The sequence below is a fragment of the Oreochromis aureus genome, linkage group 6, assembly GCF_013358895.1.
Source record: "Oreochromis aureus strain Israel breed Guangdong linkage group 6, ZZ_aureus, whole genome shotgun sequence".
Classification (NCBI taxonomy): Eukaryota; Metazoa; Chordata; class Actinopteri; order Cichliformes; family Cichlidae; genus Oreochromis; species Oreochromis aureus.
The window spans coordinates 5,612,619-5,634,178 of record NC_052947.1 but is presented as its reverse complement, the minus strand read 5'-3'; the positions used below and the strand labels follow the sequence as shown (position 1 = coordinate 5,634,178).

Genomic DNA, 21,560 nt, shown 5'->3' with positions numbered 1-21,560 from the left:
ACCTTCCCAACAAAATCCGAGGTTTTCTGGATGTGGTGTTTATAACATTGGGGAAACCTGGAGACTGAAGAAGTCACTTGAATGAGTGACGAAATGTTTCCCCCACCGAAACGTTACTTCCAGATGAACAGAATCAACTTTCTGGGATTTCCTTACCTGCATGATTGAGCATGCATCAAGACATTTACTGGATGTGTGAATACACTTGTTTGTGTTCTCAACTTGTTTTGGATTTCCTTTCCCCTCTGTGAGGAAACCTTCCTCAATGGTAGCGGTTGGGGTCACTGTGACATGTGTGTGACTTGTCCCCAAGGACAGAGTGGAACAGGGAAAGAAATGTAGAAGTGCAGCATGAAGTATCTAAAGGAACTCAACAAAGACTGACCTCTAGTGGCAACAAGCCAGAATGACAACAACAAATTTGCTTACTCTAATATGGTTTTAATACACTGTATGATGTACACAATCACATGTTATGGTCATAATCTTCAGTAGAAATCTGATTTATGTTCCCAACACTACACATTAAACCATGATAGCTGTATTATTTGTAAATATGCCAGGCTGAAAGAAGCACAGAATTATTTTTAGCATTTGTTATTGTGTCACATATTATGTTTGAACAAAAAGATGTCTTCATTATTGAGGATCAAAAATAATTAAACTACAGCCCTTGAAGGGCTATCACCTGCCAACAAAAAGGTCCTGCATTTGAATCAAGGTGGGATCAACCTTTCTGTGTTGAGTTTGCATATTATCCCAGTACTTCAGCTTCCTAACACAGTCCAAAGACATGCATAGAGTTAAGTTAACTGGTGCTTTTAAAGCAACTGGGGTGAATAAAAACATGAAATGGTTCTGGATTTTGTTCTTGTAAATAAAAGGTAGAATCATATAACCACACATTTTTGTGAAATGACAGGACAATCTTTGTCTCCTTTTCAGGGTAGCAACAAATGCCTTTTTAGTTTTTAGTCATGGGTTTAAAAATAAAATTGTCCAAATCGTCCCCCAGTGCTGGTCACATATGCATGATTAATCCCAGCTCTGATTCCAGCATGTTTAGCGCTCTTAGTGTCATTCTTTTCAGTATGCAGAGTTAGTGTTTTGATGGGTCAATTTTTACTCAAACCACAATCTTTGTTGCCTAAAACTAGCAAACCAATAACCATCTTGAGTGGTTATTGGTTTGCTGCTGTCAGGGCAGTGACACTAAAGGACACCTTGTTCGTCTCTGTGAGGCCAACAGCCTCTGACAGCATTTGACACCTTGGAGTAAGAACAAGTTGGATAGCTCTCCACCATCCTGCTAGAACTGTTGGGATTCTTGACAAAACTGAAAGGGAATTTTACTTGTCGATTGGCATCATATACACTACATACACAGTACCATAAAACTGAATAAACAGCTTTACATTTTGTTTTTGAAAATTTAGGTCCACTTCCCACGGAGATAGTGTTCAATCTCTGATATTTATGACTTTAAATAAAGTTCTCCTTATGTGTACAGTAAGGTGGAATTGACCCACCACTGTTGAACACTCCCAATAAAGTAAAGAGTACATCCTACATTATATTGTGTCTCCTTATGCCAAAGTTTAGTAATCAACCTCACACTGGTGAGGAGCGCTCCCACTCTGCCTGCTCTGTCCTCTTTCTGGTTTTGTGTAGGAGACAGGCAGGGTGTGAGAGGCAGTTCCTAAAGGAAGTACACCTACTGGCTGACTGTTTAAAAAAAAAAATAAAAAAAAAATTGCTTGATGCTAACAGCATCTTTCTTCCTTTTAAGACCTTCACTACATTCATGAACTCACATATATTTTGATGGTAATTGAATTTGATTGTTTTGTTGTTGTTGCTATTCAAAACTTAATTATCTGTGTGGTCTCACTGTTTGTGCTTTGAGCTGCTCCGTGGCAGTACCAGTGCCATAGGTCATTAATATCTCTACTTATCTAAGTCACTGGTTAGCATTTCTGTATTCTCTTCACACTGCTCATCTTAATCCACATCTCAGATTCAATTCAGTTCTTCCAGACAACTCTATATCTTTACTTTACATGCTTTAGTTTTATTTTATTTTCACAAATCACTTTACTCCTGTTGACATAGGATTCATCACTAAGGGCATTCAGCAAAGTACTCAGCTGCTTGCTTATCTTTGCACTTATCCTGCAAGATGAGCTTAATCCTGCAAGAGAACAGATTTGCATTAGTTTATGTATTCAAATATTGCAATTTATTAGGAATAGCATATGTACTGATCTCACAAGTATATATTCAATATTTAAATATTGAACATTAGTAAAAGCAAGGAGTTCATCTTAAAGGTCATGTTTTCAAAACAGATAGACATAACTCACTCTTTCTTTAGCTCCTTCCAATGGGCTGCCCCAAAACCATTTTCACTGTTGAAATCGTGAAAATAGGCACTGAAGTGAATTTCACTGAGTACTCACGGTTTCTTGTGTTAATAATTGGTGTAGTTGCAAACAAAACATTCAAGTATCTAATCTGATCACAACAAAATCTCTCAGTTGTCATCATGGATCTTTGCTGGTTCATTGCATCCTGTGACATCATACTGACAAATTATATAGAAAAGACAGAAAGACCTACACCAGATCGACGAAGAGCTTCATCAGACAGCGGACATCGTCTTGTATGTCATCATCAATCAAGTCTAGAAGGAGAAAAAGAAAAATATTTTTCTAGTTCAGATGTAGATTCTCAGTTTAAGACAAATTTATATTGTCTAGGCTTGACGCTACAATTACATCTGATATTCTATCCATCAAATTTCAAGAAAATAACAAGTGAAAGATATTAAAAATCTACAAATGTACTTATTTGCATGTAATGAATGAAACTCACCCATGCAGTTTATCGCACAAATATTTGGTGATGGATTTGTGCCGTTACCACAGACCAGCTGATCCCAGAGCTGGAAAATGCCATAGAGTGTGTCGTCTGAGTCCCCAGAAGAATCGTTCTTCTGCCAAATGCCATCGTCTCTCAGCCCATTACTGACCAAACTGGTGTTAAATTCTGATACGTTTTCCACAAAACAGACGACTGGAGAAGACAGAAGCAAACTGACAAATATTTTTCAAACGACTGGGCATATATCTATTTAATTTCCTCTGGATATTTATGGCTCCTAGAAGTTGCTAATATTTCTTCTTAGTTTTTCCTAGCACCACCAACATTTCAAAACATGTCTTTTAACGTATCTTAAACAAACCCGAACCAGTTTTACCTAATATTTTTACCATTAATCTGGTTGATCTGGAGGAAGAATATTTATCTGTTTGGGATCATTATCCTGTTGCAATATGAATCCTTCTCAAAGACGACAAAGCAGCTGGCATGTTTCTTTGCTATCACAGTTGTGCTTAATAAATTGCTGAGAGTTTGCTTTGTCATTTCACATGAATCGTCAGATCTTAGTTGTTCACATTAAAATGGGATTTCAGAGTGGAAACAGAGTCGAGCCCACAGTTAAAGTACCTTAATAATTAAACTAAAGCATAAGAGCAAGATAGAAGAGTGAGTTGGGCTAGCTTGCCATTTAAAGTGAACGCCAAATTGCTGTTTATATTAAAGATATACAAGAAAAAAAGATGTCAGGCATGACTCTTGTCATACTCCCAATTTGTTTACATTTCTAATGTTTTGATTTCATCAGCTTTCAAAGACTGAGACCTAAAACGAATATCAGGTATCAATATAAAATCTAATTCCTAAAATACAATACGTCACAATCCTTGGTTTCAATAAATCCATTAAATTAAATCTATTTCATTTCAAAACAGACTTCAGTGCATTGTTGCCACTTACTCTTGGTCACAAACTTCTCACTGTCCAGTCCTGAATCTTTTGCTTTCTGTGGAAGGTTGCTGGTTGCCCAGATCAGTTGGTCCCTCAGTTCACATTTCGGCACAATTCGTCCACCGGCCCAGCCGCAGCCCAGCACTACCAGGAGAAATATTCTGTGTACCCTCATCTTGAGTTCATCTATCGTCTCTGACTCAGAGCATACGTGACTTAGAATATATCATCTGCAGAGCCCCTGGCGATAGGCCATCTCTTGTTCACTTTAGATAAATGCCATTCCCTGAATTGTGCACAATAGTTATCCCCATCAGGAGCCAATATCACATGGCTTCTGAGCTCAAAAGAGGGTGCGGGAAGAAAATGATCTGTCTACCTGAAACCCTCTTTTCTTGTTTATAGGGCATGCTGTCATGTAGCTGAAAAGACCTGGCTGAGAGTGTAAAAGACAGACGAGGTGAAGCTGAATTATCACATCATCAGGATTCATAATTTCAGAAGATCAGGTGTTTGAGCACAGTGTTACTAAAGTAACTACAGAATGTATCAAATATAAGGCCATCTGATTCCTGAGTGCAGCTGTCATTTTATATCCAACAAAAAGAACAATAACAAGTCCAGCAAAACAGCAATATAAGAAGAGCAAATCATCTTCGCTCAGGAAGGAGACTGAAAAGAAGAAACCAAAAGTACAATACATTATACAAGCAGTGCTCAACTTAATTTGACCTGTAACATTACCTCATATTCCACAGTCCAAAAGTCAAAATGCTGGGTCAAAGTCTCAGGACCGTGACATAGATTGCATATTTATTCAGGTACCTGACCTGTGTGTATTTTGCTGTGCAGAACTTACCTCCAGTAAACAGACCAAATAACACGAACAATATCAGTTGTTTTAAAGTCAGTGAAACTTTAAAGGAAACAAAAATAAATGTACTTTATGTATCAACATCCAAAATCTAATTTACAAAAGCTTGCCAGGTTTTCCCAACTTTAACTTCAGTACATTTTAATGCTTGATGATGATGATTATGATGATAAACAAAATAAGCTTATTTGAAATATTTGTCAAGAAACCTTAAAGCAGATTGTCATGAACACAGTTTGCTGTTCAATAATTTCTTCCTGGGCATCATTGTAAGCCTACAAGGAAGTCATTGGTTAAAAATAGTGAGAAAACAAGTGAGGGGGAAAAAAAAAAAAAAAAAAACTGTCAACTGTGAAAACTGTAAAATTTACTGCAAGCATCTATTTCAATTCCTTTACAAAATATAGCCTTTTAAAGTGGGATGATTGTTTTTGATACTCCTTGTATTTCTGCAGCACTGACTCCGACTGCAAATAGGTTAGGGCTAGATCCTTTGTCACGGTTATGTTTCCACAAAACACAAGAAACAGCAACAATGATCTGACAGATAAATTTAAACTACACAAACTCAACCTAAAAAATAGCCTAGTGAATGTACGATGTTATAAAGGGCTTAAATGTCTTTGAAAGTTTTCTCACTTTTACTCTGCACACAAAGTGAAGTTAATTTATTGTTTATATAGGTTGACAGTGGCTTATTCTACAATCATACGTGCATGAAATATAAAAACTACTTAAATTACCACCTGAGAGTCTGTTTACTGCTTGGTAAAAGATTCCGACTGGGCAGCTTGGGTGAGACAGAGACCGACGATTACAGCAGAAAACAAAAGTCAAAAATCTGGAGCGAACATTATAGTCTTTGCTTGCCTGGCTAGTTGTGAATTCAGCTTTTTAGAATATATTTAAAAGTAAAAACTGTTTGAATCTCATTACAAAGCAAAGAGATTTTTTCTACAAAAATAAAACAAAAAAGGAAAAGGAACTTCTGGGTGTAGGCCATAAGCACAAAAACAGACAAAGACAGAAAGACAGTCTCAAATTACTGTGCCACAGAAGACGTACATAAATAATGTTCTGTCAGTCTGCACATCTTTGTTTCCTCTTCTGGCAATGACAACATCTAAACTTCTCAACATGCTCCAGCTGATTATGCATTTCATGTTCTCATTTAAGAGGGAAAATCAATGGGTTTGTTTTTATATAAACAAGTTCCTTGTCATATGATACTATTATATGACTTTATGCATTTTTGATTCATGGGTAGCCATTCATTTGACTAGAATGTGTCCCTTAATAATTATGTCCCTCTATTTTCCCCCATTAATTACACTTTCCTCTCTCTCTTCCTCACTCTGTTGATATGTGTTAATATGTATTACTGATGCTCATTAGGGAAACAAAAACATTAGACACTGTCAGTCCACAGAGGTCAGAGGCATCTTCCAGCAGTGGTGACACTTTCCTGGAGAACTGATTGGTCAGGAGGCGGTGATTTCATACCTGTTCATCTCTAACATGAAACTGCTCCTGAGCAGGTGAGGATTGCAGCACAAGTTACCATGGCGACTTGCTCTGGTAAGAAATGAACTACCTTCGAGCACAGAAACCCCAGGGTTAATCCCAGAGGTGGGAAGTAACAAAGTACAAATACTAAATAAAAGTAATGAAGAGCAAATACTTTGTTACTGTGCTTAAGTAGAATTTTAGCTGTGCTTCACACAAGCATGTTTGTTTAAGTTGTTAAGTGCTTACTAACATTCATACACATTCACACTCAAAACATGAGGAGCCTGGGATCGAACCACCAACCTTATGGTTAGCAGCTGACCTGCTCTACCACCCCATTGGGGCAGCTGGGCTGCTGACTGAACTGGGGGCAGCTGGAGGGGTGGTTGTGTTGAAAATGGAGCTGGTGGAGGAGTTATTGACTGAGCTTCTGCCTGGGCAGCTGACTGAGCAAAAGCAGTCTTAATGATAGTTGTTGTAGGTGAGGCAGGAAAGACACTGCTGTCCTCACGGGCTGTACAAAAAATAGCCCTGGAATAAACAGTCATAGAGTCTGAAGAAACAGAAAAAGTGTCCTTCTCACTCACCACAACCAGCTGCTTTGACATCTTGAAGTCCGGCTGTGGGGTGACGCGCCGGTGGCGCGGCCGTCGCTTCCTCCTCGGTGATGGCACCAATGGGCTGGGCAGCTCCAAGTCCGGCGGGCCGGGCAGCACGTCCTTTGCCGAGCTGGGTAGGTAAGTGGTAGCTGCTGGGGAGTGAAGATGAAGCTCATTTAGAAAGAAATCCTGTATGAGCGGGTGAAGAGAGTCAGGAAGCCAGGGAAGACCGGAAACCAGTCACTGTAGCCGGTTGACTATTACCCGCTGAAACTCTGGATGATCCAGCCACAGGTCACATAACTTATTTACTGAATCAATTATGTCCTCCCGAAGCTCATCAGAGTGAGTGCTGCGGGGTCCATGTAGTGGTCGCGTCGTTCTGTCATGATGGGCTGTGTGGCAGGCAGGCAAGGTGGACCCCAGAGCAGGACTCAAACAGGGAGGTTAAACTCAAAGCGCAGCTTTATTGTTGGAAAAAAACTCTTCTCATAAATAAACTCACAAAAACAAAACTCAACTCCAAACAGAGACACCGGACCACTAGAACATAAACACACACCATGTAGAAAGTGAGGCGCAACAGAGAGCAAAGGAAAACACAGGGCTTATATACACAGGGAGTAATCAGGGAATGGGAAACAGGAGGGAGACACAGCTGGGAGAAATTAGGCTAACGAGACAGCGGATTAAAACAGGAAACAAGAAACAATTTACAAAGATGCGGACTTGACAGACATAGACAGACTTGACAGAAAATATAACCCGTAATACAAAATCAAACCAGCACAACTCAAGAATCAGAACATAGATCATAATCTAGAAAAAACACCAAAATATAAGAAACAGAACCAGCTGGGTCAAAATGACCCAGAACTGTGACAGAAGGTGAGAGATGTCATTATGGAGGCAGATAAAACAATGGTCTCGTACAATGTTACATCTCTCTTCAGTTGTGTTCCAATCACTGAAGCAGAAGAGGTAGTTCATAAGAGAATAAAGGATGACCCTAACCTTAGCAACAGGACCACTCTCAGCACCGACCAAGTGTGTTTGCTCTTGGAATTATGACTTCATTGCACCTATTTGACATAAAAGTGTCAGTACTGCAAGCAGAAACATGGCTATGCCATGGGTTCCCCAGTTTCTCCCATTGTGGTTCAGGTATGTGGATGACACCTGGATGAAAATCAAATCTCAGGACGTACAACAATTCACTGATCACATTAACTCAGTGTACCAACACATCAAGTTCACCAGGGAGGATATGAAAAATGGCAGGTTAGCCTTCTTAGACTGTGAGCTTTCCATCAGTAATGGGGAAAATGTAAAAGTTGATGTGTACCATAAACCTGTGCATACGGATTTAAGGTATTCGAGGATCGGGTCCCCCAACACAAACAGAGTAATGTAGTGTACGCTGTGATGTGTCAGGAGGATTGCCAGGATTTATACATCGGGAAAACCAAACAACCTCTGGCTAATCAGATGGCACAACACAGAAGAGCTACCTCGTCAGGCCAGGACTCTGCAGTCTATTCACACCTACAGGCCAGTGGACACTCTTTCAGTGATGAGGATGTACACATCCTGGACAGGGAGGAACGCTGGTTTGAGCGCGGAGTCAAGACGGCCATTTATGTGAAAAGGGAAAGACCATCTCTGAAACGCAGAGGGGGCCCAAATGTGCATCTTTCACCATCTTACAATGCTGTGATTGCAACTGTTCACCAACTCTCTGTGAATGGTACTCATGGCCATTGATCAATGGCACTGATTCTCCCTCTGAAAACGTTACGTCCAGATGAACAGAATCAGGTTTTTGGTATTGTGCGTTATGATTCTTTATTCCATGCTGAGCCTATTTCAACTGTTTTTTTAGCATCCTCTATGTGCTGAATCCCACTTTAACCAATGTAGGCAACAGAAAACTCCTTTTTCTATGCTTGTGTTCTACTTATCTGATTCAAGCTGAGAATATTTATTCGAATAAAAAACTTGTTGGTATTCCCATACATACATTTCAGAGCTGGTGCTTTTTTACTTTTACTTGAGTTAAATCAGTACTTCAACTTTTACTGCAGTCTTTTTTAACACTGTGTCTTTACTCCTACTTAAGTATAGAATATCTGTACTTTTGCCACCTCTGGTTAATCCTGAAGTTACCCGGATAAGCCAAAGTCCCAATTCATAGTACAGGCTTCTGGACAAACATGGGCAAAGCCAAACAGGGAAACATTTATTCATCTGCATAGATGGAAATTTCATTTGGACTCCTGGATTAAGTGATTTGATTTTGGTTTCCAGTGATCAGTGTCATTGTGACTTCAGAGCTTTGTCTTTTGTGAGTATTTCAAGGAGAACTCCCAAATACACTGTCATGCTTAAGTATCTTAAATATGTCACATCAAATTACACATTTGAAAAGTCTCGTCCCTGGTGTGCCCCAATAATCCTTCTGGGTGCTATTATTTTATATTCAAGTCAAGGAAAGGTGTGAATGTCTTGTTCGGGTATTGGGTGATGAGTATTTAATGTCATGTGAGCTTAGTAATAGAATGTAATCCATAGTCTGTGTTAACACACAGCCTCCTGTATTTATTGTTTTCTTTTTCAAGGGAAACATACAGACAACAGAGACAACAGTGAAACAGGCTTGTCCTTTGGTCCCTCACTCCTTCTTTGTTCTTTCACTATTGTGTTTTAACCAGTGACTTCATTATATGCTTAGACAAAATGACTTGGGAGAAATTATTTAACAGAAAACTGTGACTGATTCCTGATAATCTGTTTTAAAGGCCTGTGTCCTCTTTAGAAAAACCTCATTTTAACAGGTGCGTGCACATTCAAACCTTATTTAGTTGACATTGGGCAATAAATCTAAAAAGTTAAACAGGGAAGACCCAACACGCATTCATAATGTGTGTGTGTAATTTATATGTGTTAGGGATGACACCCTCAATTATGACGTTTTGACCCTGTGTCGAACTTCTGAATGGCAGATGTTTGGGAACACTGCTCTAAAGTGTGGTTCAAAACACCCCCGTCACATGATCATGGTGCTTGTACAGGTGGCTTACCTAGGCAGGCGAAGTACCAGGGTTACCATTTTGACCAGCTGCAGTCATTTGGTCTGGGCCTTGTAATTACTGAGTTAAAGATTTTAATCCAACTGTTTCTGTTTATCATAATCAGGCACAAACAAGTGAAGAGAAGAAAACCATACCTGATCTATCATTACATTTTTTTGCTGTCAATTGTGAGCCAGTATAGGCCTTCCATTTACTGAAACACAAAGATCCAAAGTGTAATCAAATATCATCTTACTCGAAAGATTACTGCCATAAAGGGTGAGCTCCACTGACTCATATCAACACAGAGGGGGAGAGAGAGAGAGAGAGAGAGAGAGAGAGCGAGAGAGAGAGAGAGAGAGACTTCAACAGAAACTGTCTGAAGGTGAAAAATACACTACACTACTTGCTACTTCAGTTCACTCATTTATACTAGCAAGATGTATTTTACATATTTACTTGTTTACATGAAATAAAAATTTGAATAATGTGAGATATTTATAAAGAAATGCGCTTCAGCACAGTTGTGGAACAATTGCTAATTCTCTTTATTCTGCTTTGGAAGATACAAAAATGATCCAGCAGAAATAATGAAATAATGAAAAAATAAGGACGAGGATGAGCTGAGAATTAATTACATTTTTCTGCTGTTTTTATTAGAACAAAATCAGATTATATTTAATGAATTCCAATTTACCCTGAAGATGGCAAAACTTAATAGTTGTTGGCTAAGTTTCAAGCTATGGGCAAAGGTGGGTGTGACGTACCCAAACAGGTGTCTGTCCCAGCAATTTAAAAGTTAAGCAAAGTAAGTGTCAGTGTAAAACTGTCTCATGCTGCCCACCCACTGAGCTAATCTACAGGTACAAACACACAGAGGTTGGAAGAAACATGCAGGTATGTCTCTTGGATCATACAGATGCTCTTAACTGGAGCTGAGAGCAAGGGAACAACTACAGAGCAGCACTCATTTCATTTGTGTGAAGTCAGACAGTTTTGTGCACATTACACATCTCAATGTGTAAAATAAGAGAGCCGTGGAACAACACTGGAGTCTAACACACACACACACACACACACACACACACACACACACACACACACACACACACACACACACACACACACACACACACACACACACACACACACAGGAAGAAGACCTCCATCAGCTCCCAACAGCCCTGTGCATCCACTAAGTAAACAGTGGTACCTGGTGACCGTTAGGTACCAGGGCAACATGTCTCTGAAGAGACAGCAATTTGGCTGCATGAGTCAGGACTTCTAGTAGCCGTCTGTGATGGGGAGACTCTTGCGGTCCTGCATTGCACATGTGCAGCAAACCTCTTGAGGCAGGACCAGTTCCCTGGTGTACCCCTCTGTAGTCAACAATGGCTGTAGGCAGCCCTTTTAGCTGAGTCACTGTTTGTCTGCTCCAGCCTCTGAGCAGCCCTGCAAACCCTTTCACTACCAAACATATAGGACAGAAGAGGGAACGAACATTTAATGAGGAAGGTGAGATGGGATTCAGTGTAATGAGGGTATGTGTAGCTCATGTAAACTGGGTTGCTGTGACTGAATTTTACACTCAGTAGATTTCATTGATTCCTGAAGCTTGGAGCATGTTTAAATACTCACTATTATTCCAGAAAGTGGAAAAACAAACGAAAAAATACAGGCAAACTGTAAGCAAACTCACAAATTAATAAATGAAAGACTCAATAAACAGAAATGTATTAAACTGGATTAGGTAAGCGCCACAGCTCTCTGAAGCACCCATTTCTATTGTGAGATGGCTAACCCACAGGTGTGAAAACGAGAAATTAAAATTTACAACAAAGCTTACCTAAGAGAATTCAGGATGTGTTGAATAAAAGCAGCCATACCAAATATTGACTTTCAAGTTGGTTGGAATTGTACAAGCCCCAGTTTTGCCTTATATGCTGTATATAGTGTTTATTGTTTGGGGGTTTTTTCCATTGTAGTTTGATGTAAAAGCAGACTGGCCTGTCCTGACTAAGACAGAAAGAGCGACCTCCTCTGGACTGCAGATGTCAGACTTGCCACTAGTTCACTGTTGCTCAAACAGAGAAGAGACGAATCCAGTGATCTTGTTTCCGTGTCCTATGCACTGAATGGGTTTTGTTTCCTTTATTGCTGCTCATCTTATTTGATATAATAAAATAAAAGGAATCATAGGAAAGCAGATTGCTTAGTATATCATCACTAATTAAGACGTATATATTATCATCAAACTGTTTAAATCAAGAGAGACCTACCCAGGCTACCCTCAGGGTCTAGCGATTCTGTCTGAAAATACAGCTCCAAATGAACTGAAATAAAACAACTAAAATAATATCATTTAAATGAAAAAGAAAACAGTTCTTCATAATTTTGAGTTGACAAGAGACCGTGCAGATACAAGATTCAAGCTCGCTGGAGGTGAAAGCAAATGATCCTGTGGTAGCAACTTAGTTACATTCTTGGAAGTAATTCTTTTGGTGACGACATGAATGTGAGACGTCCCTAAAGACAAACCTGTTTGAAAAAACAGACAACAGTTATTGCCTTTTTTGTTCTTGTTGTATTTATTTCATTCATCTTTCTTTAGACGGACTTGTTTGTGTTATATTGTATTCCAGTCAGCAGTCAGTGGGATTTTACATCATACTTATATGAATTTAAAGGAAAATACTAGACAGACGTGTAGCTGTATGATTGCACTCACTTGATAAACCTGTCACTATGACTATGCTATAAATAATATAAGTGATAGTTAACACTTCATTAACATAATGTGGGCCTTTACAAGCTTCCCAGATTTACAGCTTTGATGAAATTGATTGTATGTGTATGTATGATCAGAGAACTTCAAGAAGAATAGCTAAGGCTGCTGGTAATGGTAAGCCTAAAACCAACAACAAAACACACAATAGGTGACTGTTGTTCTCTCATCTTATACCAAGGTATCTACTGTGTGGCAAATTAAAGGAAAGAATTGAACACTGAATGCCACAGAACAATGAAACTACACTGGTGACACACGATGGTGGCCCAACACCTTAACTTAAACACTTTATATTACCAACTGCTGTATAACATATGTACTGTGAATAAACCAATCAATTAATATATCACACATCATGTGACATTTATAGTATTTTATTTGACTTGTGAGTATTTTGTTGAATCAAAACTTACCAAAAGTAACGAGTCTAGAGAAAACAATCGATGTCATCAGCTATGTCGTCATCAGTAAAAGCTTAAGGAAAAAAGAAACTGTTTTTAATATGCAAAGTAAAAGAAAAAACGTGCATAAGTGACAATGATTCCTGCTTTTTCTGTTTGCTTCTGGTGCAAGGACTTACCTGTGCAGTTGGTTCCGCACACATTTCTGGACCGTGGAGGATTTCTTGCTCTCAACTTCCTCCTACAGGGACATTTTGATCATTTATATAATATGTACTCTATATACATATGTTGGTTTGTTTCAGAAGCGTGGAAAACAGGAAAAGGACCCCCATGTGGGATTCAGGAGACGGAATGTAAAATCAATGGGTAGATTTATTAAGAAACTCTCAAAGCAAACACAAAACAAGGACGTCAGATGAGCTGGCGCTAAATAATCAAAACTAGGAATCACAAGAGGCATAGATATGAACATGGACACTAAACAGATGGATGAGAGAAGAGCGAGCTAATAGATACACACCAGGTAACGTGAAACACCGGGAAAATCAGCTGTAAAAAATCAGGAATAACGTTACTGGAGACATAAAACTCAATATGAAGCACACAAGATTATCTAAATAAAACAAACTAACACACACACTGAGAACCAGACTAAGACATGCGAACCCGAGAACCTGAGAGACAGAAGAGAAACAGGCAAGACAAGATAGAAAGAACAGAATGGAATTAAAAAAAGGATATAATTAAAAATACAGAACCAAGAAGATGAACTTTAGTATAAACAGAAACTACAAACAGAGGATATAATAAATGCAAAGAAAGCCATCAACCATGCTAATTTACAAAAAAAACTAAACTAGGACACAAGAGATCCTCAAAAAAAAGGTAACTCATAGAGAAACACAAAATGGACCGTGACATACGTATGCACACGATTTGGACTGCACTAATCAGATTTTCCTAACTGAACAATTTTGTCTTGAATAACTGCATAAAAAGACATTCTCTGGTAAGGTAGCATGCTTTAGCAGACCCCTAACTGCAGTTAGATCTGAATTCGCATAGCATTTTCTTCTTATGTGGTGTGGCCACAGGCAGGGTGGAAAAGCAAGACAGTGCTGCAAAATTATGACAAGATTAACAGAGAGGAAAAGAATGCTAAACTTTTTATTATTATTATTTTTGTTGCCTTTGTTAAACAATATGTATCACCTGAAACATTTCTTTATTCTTTAATTATGTATTAATTGTGTCACCTGAAGTTACTTAATCAGAATACAAACAGACTGCATGAACAACACAGAAATAAATGATTGGCAGTTCAGTGGTTTTGTACATGTGGGTGTTCTGTTAAACATGAATGGGAAACGAAGTATATATCATGAAGCAATGAGCCTCTGGGCCCATTATTTAGTTGTTTTGTATTTCTACTGATCATTCCAATATGACATCTGACCAAATAACATAGCCTATCAGTTGGGATTTTGAAGTTTAGCTCAGTAGCTTTTCATCCTGGTATTTCATAACTGTAATTTTTGAGAGAAAATCCCAAGTGGTTTGAAGGCGCAAAAACAAATCTAAACAAGTCTTTATTTCATGAAGTCATTTGACCAGGCTTACAGTACACCTGTATGATTATTTCTGAAAATCTTGAAAGTCTGCATTCTTTGCATTTCTGCCTTTCTAACATGAAGAAGTGGCAAGCACGCTGTTACTCTTGGCAGTCTTAAAATCAACACCAAAACCATGTCTAATGATTGCTCAGGAGAACATAGTAAAACAGCTTATACACAGCATATTTTTTTCTTTAGACTACTGCACATTATTATTTCCTGATGAAACAATTCAGCATGTTTTTCTGAAGCTGGTGCAAACAGAAGCAAGACTACTCACAAACAGTTTACTGCAGTCTTTGCCGTGCAACGACGTTGAGATTTTATTAAATAACTGCATGGTCTGTACATGGTCACGATCAGAAAATCAACTCTTGCAAGTTCACTGAAGGGGCATTCATTTGTTTTTTAGCTTCAATAACACAGAAAAGTCCCCCTAACTTTCAAATGGCCGGGTCTTATTTGTTTTGTTTTTCAATTTTTTTCCCCAGTTTTTTAATGTTTATCTTTTATGTGACTTTTATGACACACCTTGTAATTATAGTGCTAAAGCGATTTCTTTTTCTTTTTTTAATTTGCTTGCAGTGAATCAGGGAAATTGTCACTAGCTTTTTCCCTTCCCTTTACTAAATTCCCATCTCCTCGCCTCCCAAACTGCCAGCCTGTCAGACTGGTTATCTCTCATTCTCCAAACTCATATTGTGAATGATTGAAAGTATGTTGGACTAAACACACACTCTAACAATGATGGCACGATTCCAGGATGTAACACAGCACACTCGAAAAGAAATTAGCAGGCTCAAACAGTACAACATCTTATTCTGTACACAAAATGTTAAAGAAATAATCCATGCAGAGGTTTTCACTTATCTCGCCTGAGTTTGATGAGACTCTGAGACTGTAGTAAGGCGTGTTTGCACACTGCTCGAGTAACATTCTCTGGTGGAGTGTGCAGCGAGTGTTATGACAACATGGGAAAGTTTCTAATACTTCTGCATATGATGTGTTGTTGGACTGGGACCAAAAATCACACCTAAACCCTGGACACCTAAACAGATTGAATTTTATATATAGAATATTATATGCATACACATGTTATGCATATATTTAGATTTGTTTAATCATTTTTACACAAACTGTTTCCTTTTTAATCAGGTTGGTACAGTTGTTGTTGGCTAGGGACATCTTAGTTGCACTTCCGTGCAGCATGTTTCAATTTAGCTGTTAGTAGTGGCTCATGGTCAAAATAGCAATTAATTTTACTTGAATGTCTCTCCATCTATTTTCTTACTATGTTAATTATCTTTCTCCATCTTTTCCTCACTCTCTATGTTGGGACTGCTGTCCCTCATCCTGCACTTCTCCACAGCTGGTACTACCGTATGACTGTGAAGGCTCACTACTAGCAGTTGCTGGTACAGCGGCTAACGTCGTTTACTTTGACACATTTTGCTGCAACTGTTTATAGATTGTTTTTTATTTTTCTGTCTTAATTTTTCAGTGCCACCTTTTCACTTTTATTTGTCCATCATCATCAGCCACGTCTTCCACATTAAACTCAACTGTTCAACAATGTGCATGACAGAGAAGGTAGGAGAGGGCCCGGTTGCATTAAAAGAGTTGATTTAGTGTAAGTAATGAAAATGAAAGAATAGGCTGCTGTCAGTGCTTGTGGAGCCAATTACACAAGTAAAAATTGAAGCATAGACTACTTGGTTGTTCCTCACTGCAAACCATGTTATTTGTAAGATAATTACATTAAAATGCTTCAGAAGGTAGCTGTAGAGGGACTTTAGTCTTTACTTTTATTTTTTAACCCCAGTAGTTAACACTTGACTCATGTTTTGCATAAAGAATATTTTACTTCCCTCCTTTAACATCCTGGTAGATTAGATTAGATCAATCAACTGTTCACATCAATTAAGGTGAAGCTACAGCTTGATTGATGTGAACAGTTAGGACAAAGATCAGTGAAAATTTAGTCAGTTTTGCCATTTCTTCCAAATCACGCATGTGATCACTAGAAGACACAATAAGCTGTCTTGTCTTTCACATGGAGGTAGGCATCTGGCTGCTCTTGCTAAATGTAACTGAGTGACGGAAGATAAATGAAAATGTTACCAAATCGTTAAACCGTCAACAAACAGCCTCAAAAGTTCCTAAATAAATGTATTTTCAGTTGCAACATATTGAGAGGTAAAACATATAATACGTTATGTATTTGTATTGCCTTTTTACAAGTGATTCACGTAACTTCCTGCAGTGTTTTCTTATGATAGAAACCATTTCTAAAGCATGAATGGGCAGAAGTCCACATATTTCTCTCATGGACGGATCATATGGGGCTTGTAGAGGCTAAGCCTACGCTTGAAGCCACTGAGGTTGTCGTTAACGGGGGGTGACGCGATGTCACTGGTATGTATGAATTAAGTAAACAGTCCAAGAAATCCAGCTGTACTTATCTTGTCCTTTTTGTTCTTTATTCCAATACCATCTTGACATAACAGCGCAGCGGTCACAAACTGTTTGCCTTCGTACAATTAACGACACACCTGACGCTGATTATGTGCGTCTACCTTAAATACCTTTACATGAACAAAAGAGAAAAAGGTGACCTCTAGCGGCCACATAAGGTATTAACCCAAAATGGCTCCTACAGGGCTTTTGTTGTACTAAAAAAAATATTGTGCTTATGTAAGTAGTTAATGCCAGAAATGATAAGGATCATGCCAGACAGTACATGTATGAACATATCACATACCTGGATTGCTAAAAATAAAACAGGTTTTTGAGCCAATGACCTGACGGGAATACAGACATGTTATCATAGTACTTCCGTTTTGGATTCACATCAGAAAGAATGCATAGCTCAGAGAAGGACTTGCTGCACTACGTTGGTTTAGTATTGGAAATAAAAATGTACTTTAGTTGAACAAATACAAAGTGTTTCTGCTATTACTGGATAAAAATGTGTCATGTGATTTTGACAAAAAAATCTGCTTGAATGTTCCCCAGTTTTTAACCATTTTTAATTTGATTTTAACTTTGGTTTTTTGGGGGGGGGGGGTTTTTGTTTTTTTGGCTCTTTTGCCATCAGAATTATTGTCTAAAGGTGAAGAAAGATGCCCAATGGATTTACTTTACCAAATGGACCATCCCAGCCTTGCCGTAATGGTCTATTTGATTCACCTTTTATTGTTTATTTTATTTTATTTTCACTTGCTAAATATGGGACAGACTTGACTGGGGAAAAGAAAGGGGAGAAAGAAAGAGGGAAAGAAAACAGCTGAGAAGAGGGACGGGGATAAAGGGCAAAAAACAAAAACCAACAAAATAAGCAGACAAAAAATACATGTATCGATCACCTGGATCACCTGTTGAGAAAGAAAAAAGAGAAAACAAGCAGAAGAAGAAAAAAAGAGCAACATAATAAACAACATCACGATGATATATGGGAATATAACAGTAAATACTAAATATTAAACATTATTGTGCAGCATGTAAGATCGACAGCGCACAGTGTGCTTTGAGGTAGGAGCCAAAAAGGGTGTAGTTTGTGTGTGTGAGCACCCGTGTGTACACCTGTGAGCATGGACGCACTTGTTTTTAAAAGGTTCCTTCATGTAATGATCTGCTAGAGGGTGTGGGGAGCCACAGCCCCGTCCTCCAGGGCATGAAGCAGGTATGGAGGAGATCAAGACTCCAGACATCCAGAGGCCCTCAGAACACAAGAGACCAAGGAAGACCAACAGAGGGGCAGCCGCGCCACCATCCCAGAAAGAGCTGAGGAGAGTCCCAGCTCAGCAGCCAGTCAGCAGCCGTGGAGCAGAAGCCAGGGGAGGTTGCAGTGACGTGCCCGTGAGCTCCGCCGGCAGCCAGCTGTGCCAGAGCGACCGAGCCCCAGGCCGAGAGGCCAAGGGCACCCCACCCCCGAAGTGGCCCGAGCGAGCCCCAGGCTCCAGGCCCCGACAAGCAGCCACCAAGGAGTGAGCCGGTATGTACCTGGACGTCCATCCCCGGACACAAAGAACTACCAACACACCGATGTCTGAGGGCGTCTGCCACTGGCAGGGGAAGTGGTGGGGAGAGATAGACCTCCATACCTTGGAGGGCCTGAGATGTCCTTAGAGAGGTGACGTCTGATACCCAACCTGACATATAGACACAAACAAACAGGCACACACAGATACAAACATCCATTCCCACCCTCATGCTCTCATATGCAATTACTCAACACTCACCCAGCGTGGAGACTGTTGGGTCTAAACTCAGACCCCGCTGTATCCAGGACTTATTCCCGTGAAAGAAAAACAAGGCAACAGCGATCGATCAATTTACTTGCAAGGGAGGCCTCGTTGGTGTCTACCACAAAATGACCCCAATGACGGCCTCCTCTCGCTGCCTTTTATTGGGAAAACAGTTCACACAATACACATCACAGCAAAGCAACGCCCACATGGTTCTAAGACAAGGCATTGTATGTATATGTGTGAACATCTGTATGCATGTGAGTATGTGTGTGTGTGTTATGTGAAAATGTGTGTGTGTGTGACCTGCTGCTGACCAAAAGGGTCATAAAAGCAGGAAGCAACATCACAAGAAACAGATCTTCCAGATAGGATGTATCTGCAATAAAACACTACAGCCCCCCCAGAACCTCGAGAGGCTGGGGAGGGGGACAGAAGGAATTCCTTTCATCACAGAGTTAAAACAATGTAGAGATGGTAAGCATAAAAATGACAACATTTAACAATTCACTGTAACAGAGACAGACATAAATAGACAGGTGGTGTTACCCTTTTCCCTGGGGTGGAGAGAAGCAGACTGCCCCAACTCGGCAGCAGCAGGGAGGCCCCACAGTCCAGACCCCAATCGGACGGCCAACTCCTCCTCCCAGCCCCCCCGCTCCAACAGGCCGCAGAGAATGGGGGTGTGTGAAGACTCCAAACCTCCCTCCGCCCGCTCATATGTAGTGTTGATGCATGTGTGTTCTAAGGTGCATTTAAAACCCAGGAGGGCATGGAGCTACCTGCCAGAAAGCAGCAGGTAAGCGCATAGCCCCTCCTGATAGCCCTCAATGTCTACATGTATTTAAAATTGAGAGGTGGGCAACAACGCCACGGGTGAGGTTGTACACCCTGATGGTCTTTTGGATTCTGTGTAGCGTGCCCACCCCCAAGATCCTATATGTATGTGTAATGAGAGTGTGAGTAATGTGAATGTCTAAGTTGTGGGATAAAATTGAGGCACAGGCAGCCAGAAGGGGACAGAGGGGGGGGATGCCTCCCCTGCACCCTGGTGACACACCTTTACCCCAAGGCCCTGCATGTGTGGGTGATTGTGGTGGAGTGGGAAGAGGGAGGCAGCTGGAGAGAAGGACTTGCTGCACTACGTTGGTTTAGTATTGGAAATAAAAATGTACTTTAGTTGAACAAATACAAAGTGTTTCTGCTATTACTGGATAAAAATGTGTCATGTGATTTTGACAAAAAAATCTGCTTGAATGTTCCCCAGTTTTTAACCATTTTTAATTAGATTTTAAGTTAGAGGGAAAGTCAGCAGACAACTGGCATGTGAAGATGAATCGGTTATCCCGGTAACTCCAGTTGAAGTTAATTGTCTTTCATGAACAGAAAGCCTGGATTTTCCCTTATCTCAGGGTTAGGTTGACAAATTCAAAGCTGTTAGCTAAACCTGCTTTCTGGAATAGGGCTCTGGTTTGCCCTTGTGTTTTGTGGTTTCACTCTCTCCGTGGTCTGGCTTGGGTTGGGCATGCATGGTTCTGCTTCTGGATGGAGGCGTGGTCTCCCGCTCTTTGGTCATCTGCTTCATCGCCTAGATTCTTCTTCTGCAATGTAAGTGAAACTGTTCCACTCACTTCCCAACCCAGTATCACGGAGTAACATTAACAGAATTTCTGACAGACTTACCTGGACTAATCTACCTCTCCGCTCACACAGTGAAATGCTGTCCAGTTACCTGCTTTGGCTCTTGAAATACTCCGTGCTGTGATCCTCTCTGTGCAAGCTATTCTTTCATGAAAAACAAAACCTGTGCCCTTCTTCAATTACCACCAATTACAAAAATGCAGTAAAAGCAATAAGTCTATTGGAATGATTTGAGGTTTTTTCTTTTTTTAATGTTAAACATGGTAATATACTGTAATCCACAAGAGAAAAGGATTAAAACAAAGTCAAACATGTAAAGTTAAGAATGCATATTCATGAATATCACATTTACAGTATGAATGAGCAGAAAATACAGTTAGATATCCCTTGATGTCATTTAAAAGTGGCACACTACAGCTGAAAATGATTCTGGTAGGCTGAACAAGGAAGGTGCTGCTTCCAGACTTCAGCATTGTGGCGAAGGACACTCAAAGCTCTCAGAGTGCAAATATCAAAGCTCGGCTGGTAGCTTTCCTGTTGATGGTTTGGAGACGCACGGAGGTGCTGAGACTGTTCACTGTGGTGTTCATAGCTGTTACATGGTGAAAAATAGCATAAACACAAGCATAAATATCTTAAAGTCACTGCTAATAGCTTTGCTTGTCTCAAAGGCTGACCGCTCTGGTGGAAATGTCCAGACTCCACGGTCTTGGACTACAGCTGGCCAGATGAGACGGTTGTCTCATTTTGAGCAGATTTTAGTGTGTCCTTTCAATTCTTTGCACCCTACATGTGGAGTGTGTACCTGGAGGTAATGGCCCCTTTCTCCACCATGTTTGGTCCTGGTTGGAGTGACACATTAGCTCCAGTCTCACGGAAAGCAAAAGAGCGACTATTGTCACCTGATGCTGTCCAAGAGCGTGGAATTGGAGTCCATTTTCAAGATGCAGGGGTTACTTGAGAAGTTGCATTATACAGAGAAC

General features: G+C 39.9%; 1 protein-coding gene across 1 annotated transcript; it reads right to left on the bottom strand.

The window, feature by feature from the left end:
• Positions 1 to 429: 429 nt before the first annotated feature.
• On the bottom strand, positions 430 to 20,521 carry LOC120440501. Its single transcript, XM_039613149.1, has 7 exons — positions 20,434 to 20,521; positions 6,802 to 6,984; positions 3,841 to 3,975; positions 2,875 to 3,075; positions 2,620 to 2,683; positions 2,364 to 2,408; positions 430 to 2,191 (listed from the first exon to the last, which is right to left on the bottom strand). The coding sequence occupies exons 1-7, from the start codon at positions 20,519 to 20,521 to the stop codon at positions 2,122 to 2,124; spliced, it is 786 nt and encodes a 261-aa protein (XP_039469083.1). The 3' UTR covers positions 430 to 2,121.
• Positions 20,522 to 21,560: the final 1,039 nt, after the last annotated feature.

Bases quoted from the DNA above. Each gene is read 5' to 3' on its own strand.
- LOC120440501 (XM_039613149.1), bottom strand. From the start codon at position 20,521: ATGAAGCAGATGACCAAAGAGCGGGAGACCACGCCTCCATCCAGAAGC. The intron at 6,985-20,433 runs GTGAAACCACAA...TTTCTAAATGAG, and splicing joins CAAGCCAGACCACGGAGAGA to CTTCATCTTCACTCCCCAGC. The intron at 3,076-3,840 runs GTAAGTGGCAAC...TGTCTTCTCCAG, and splicing joins TGAGAAGTTTGTGACCAAGA to TCGTCTGTTTTGTGGAAAAC.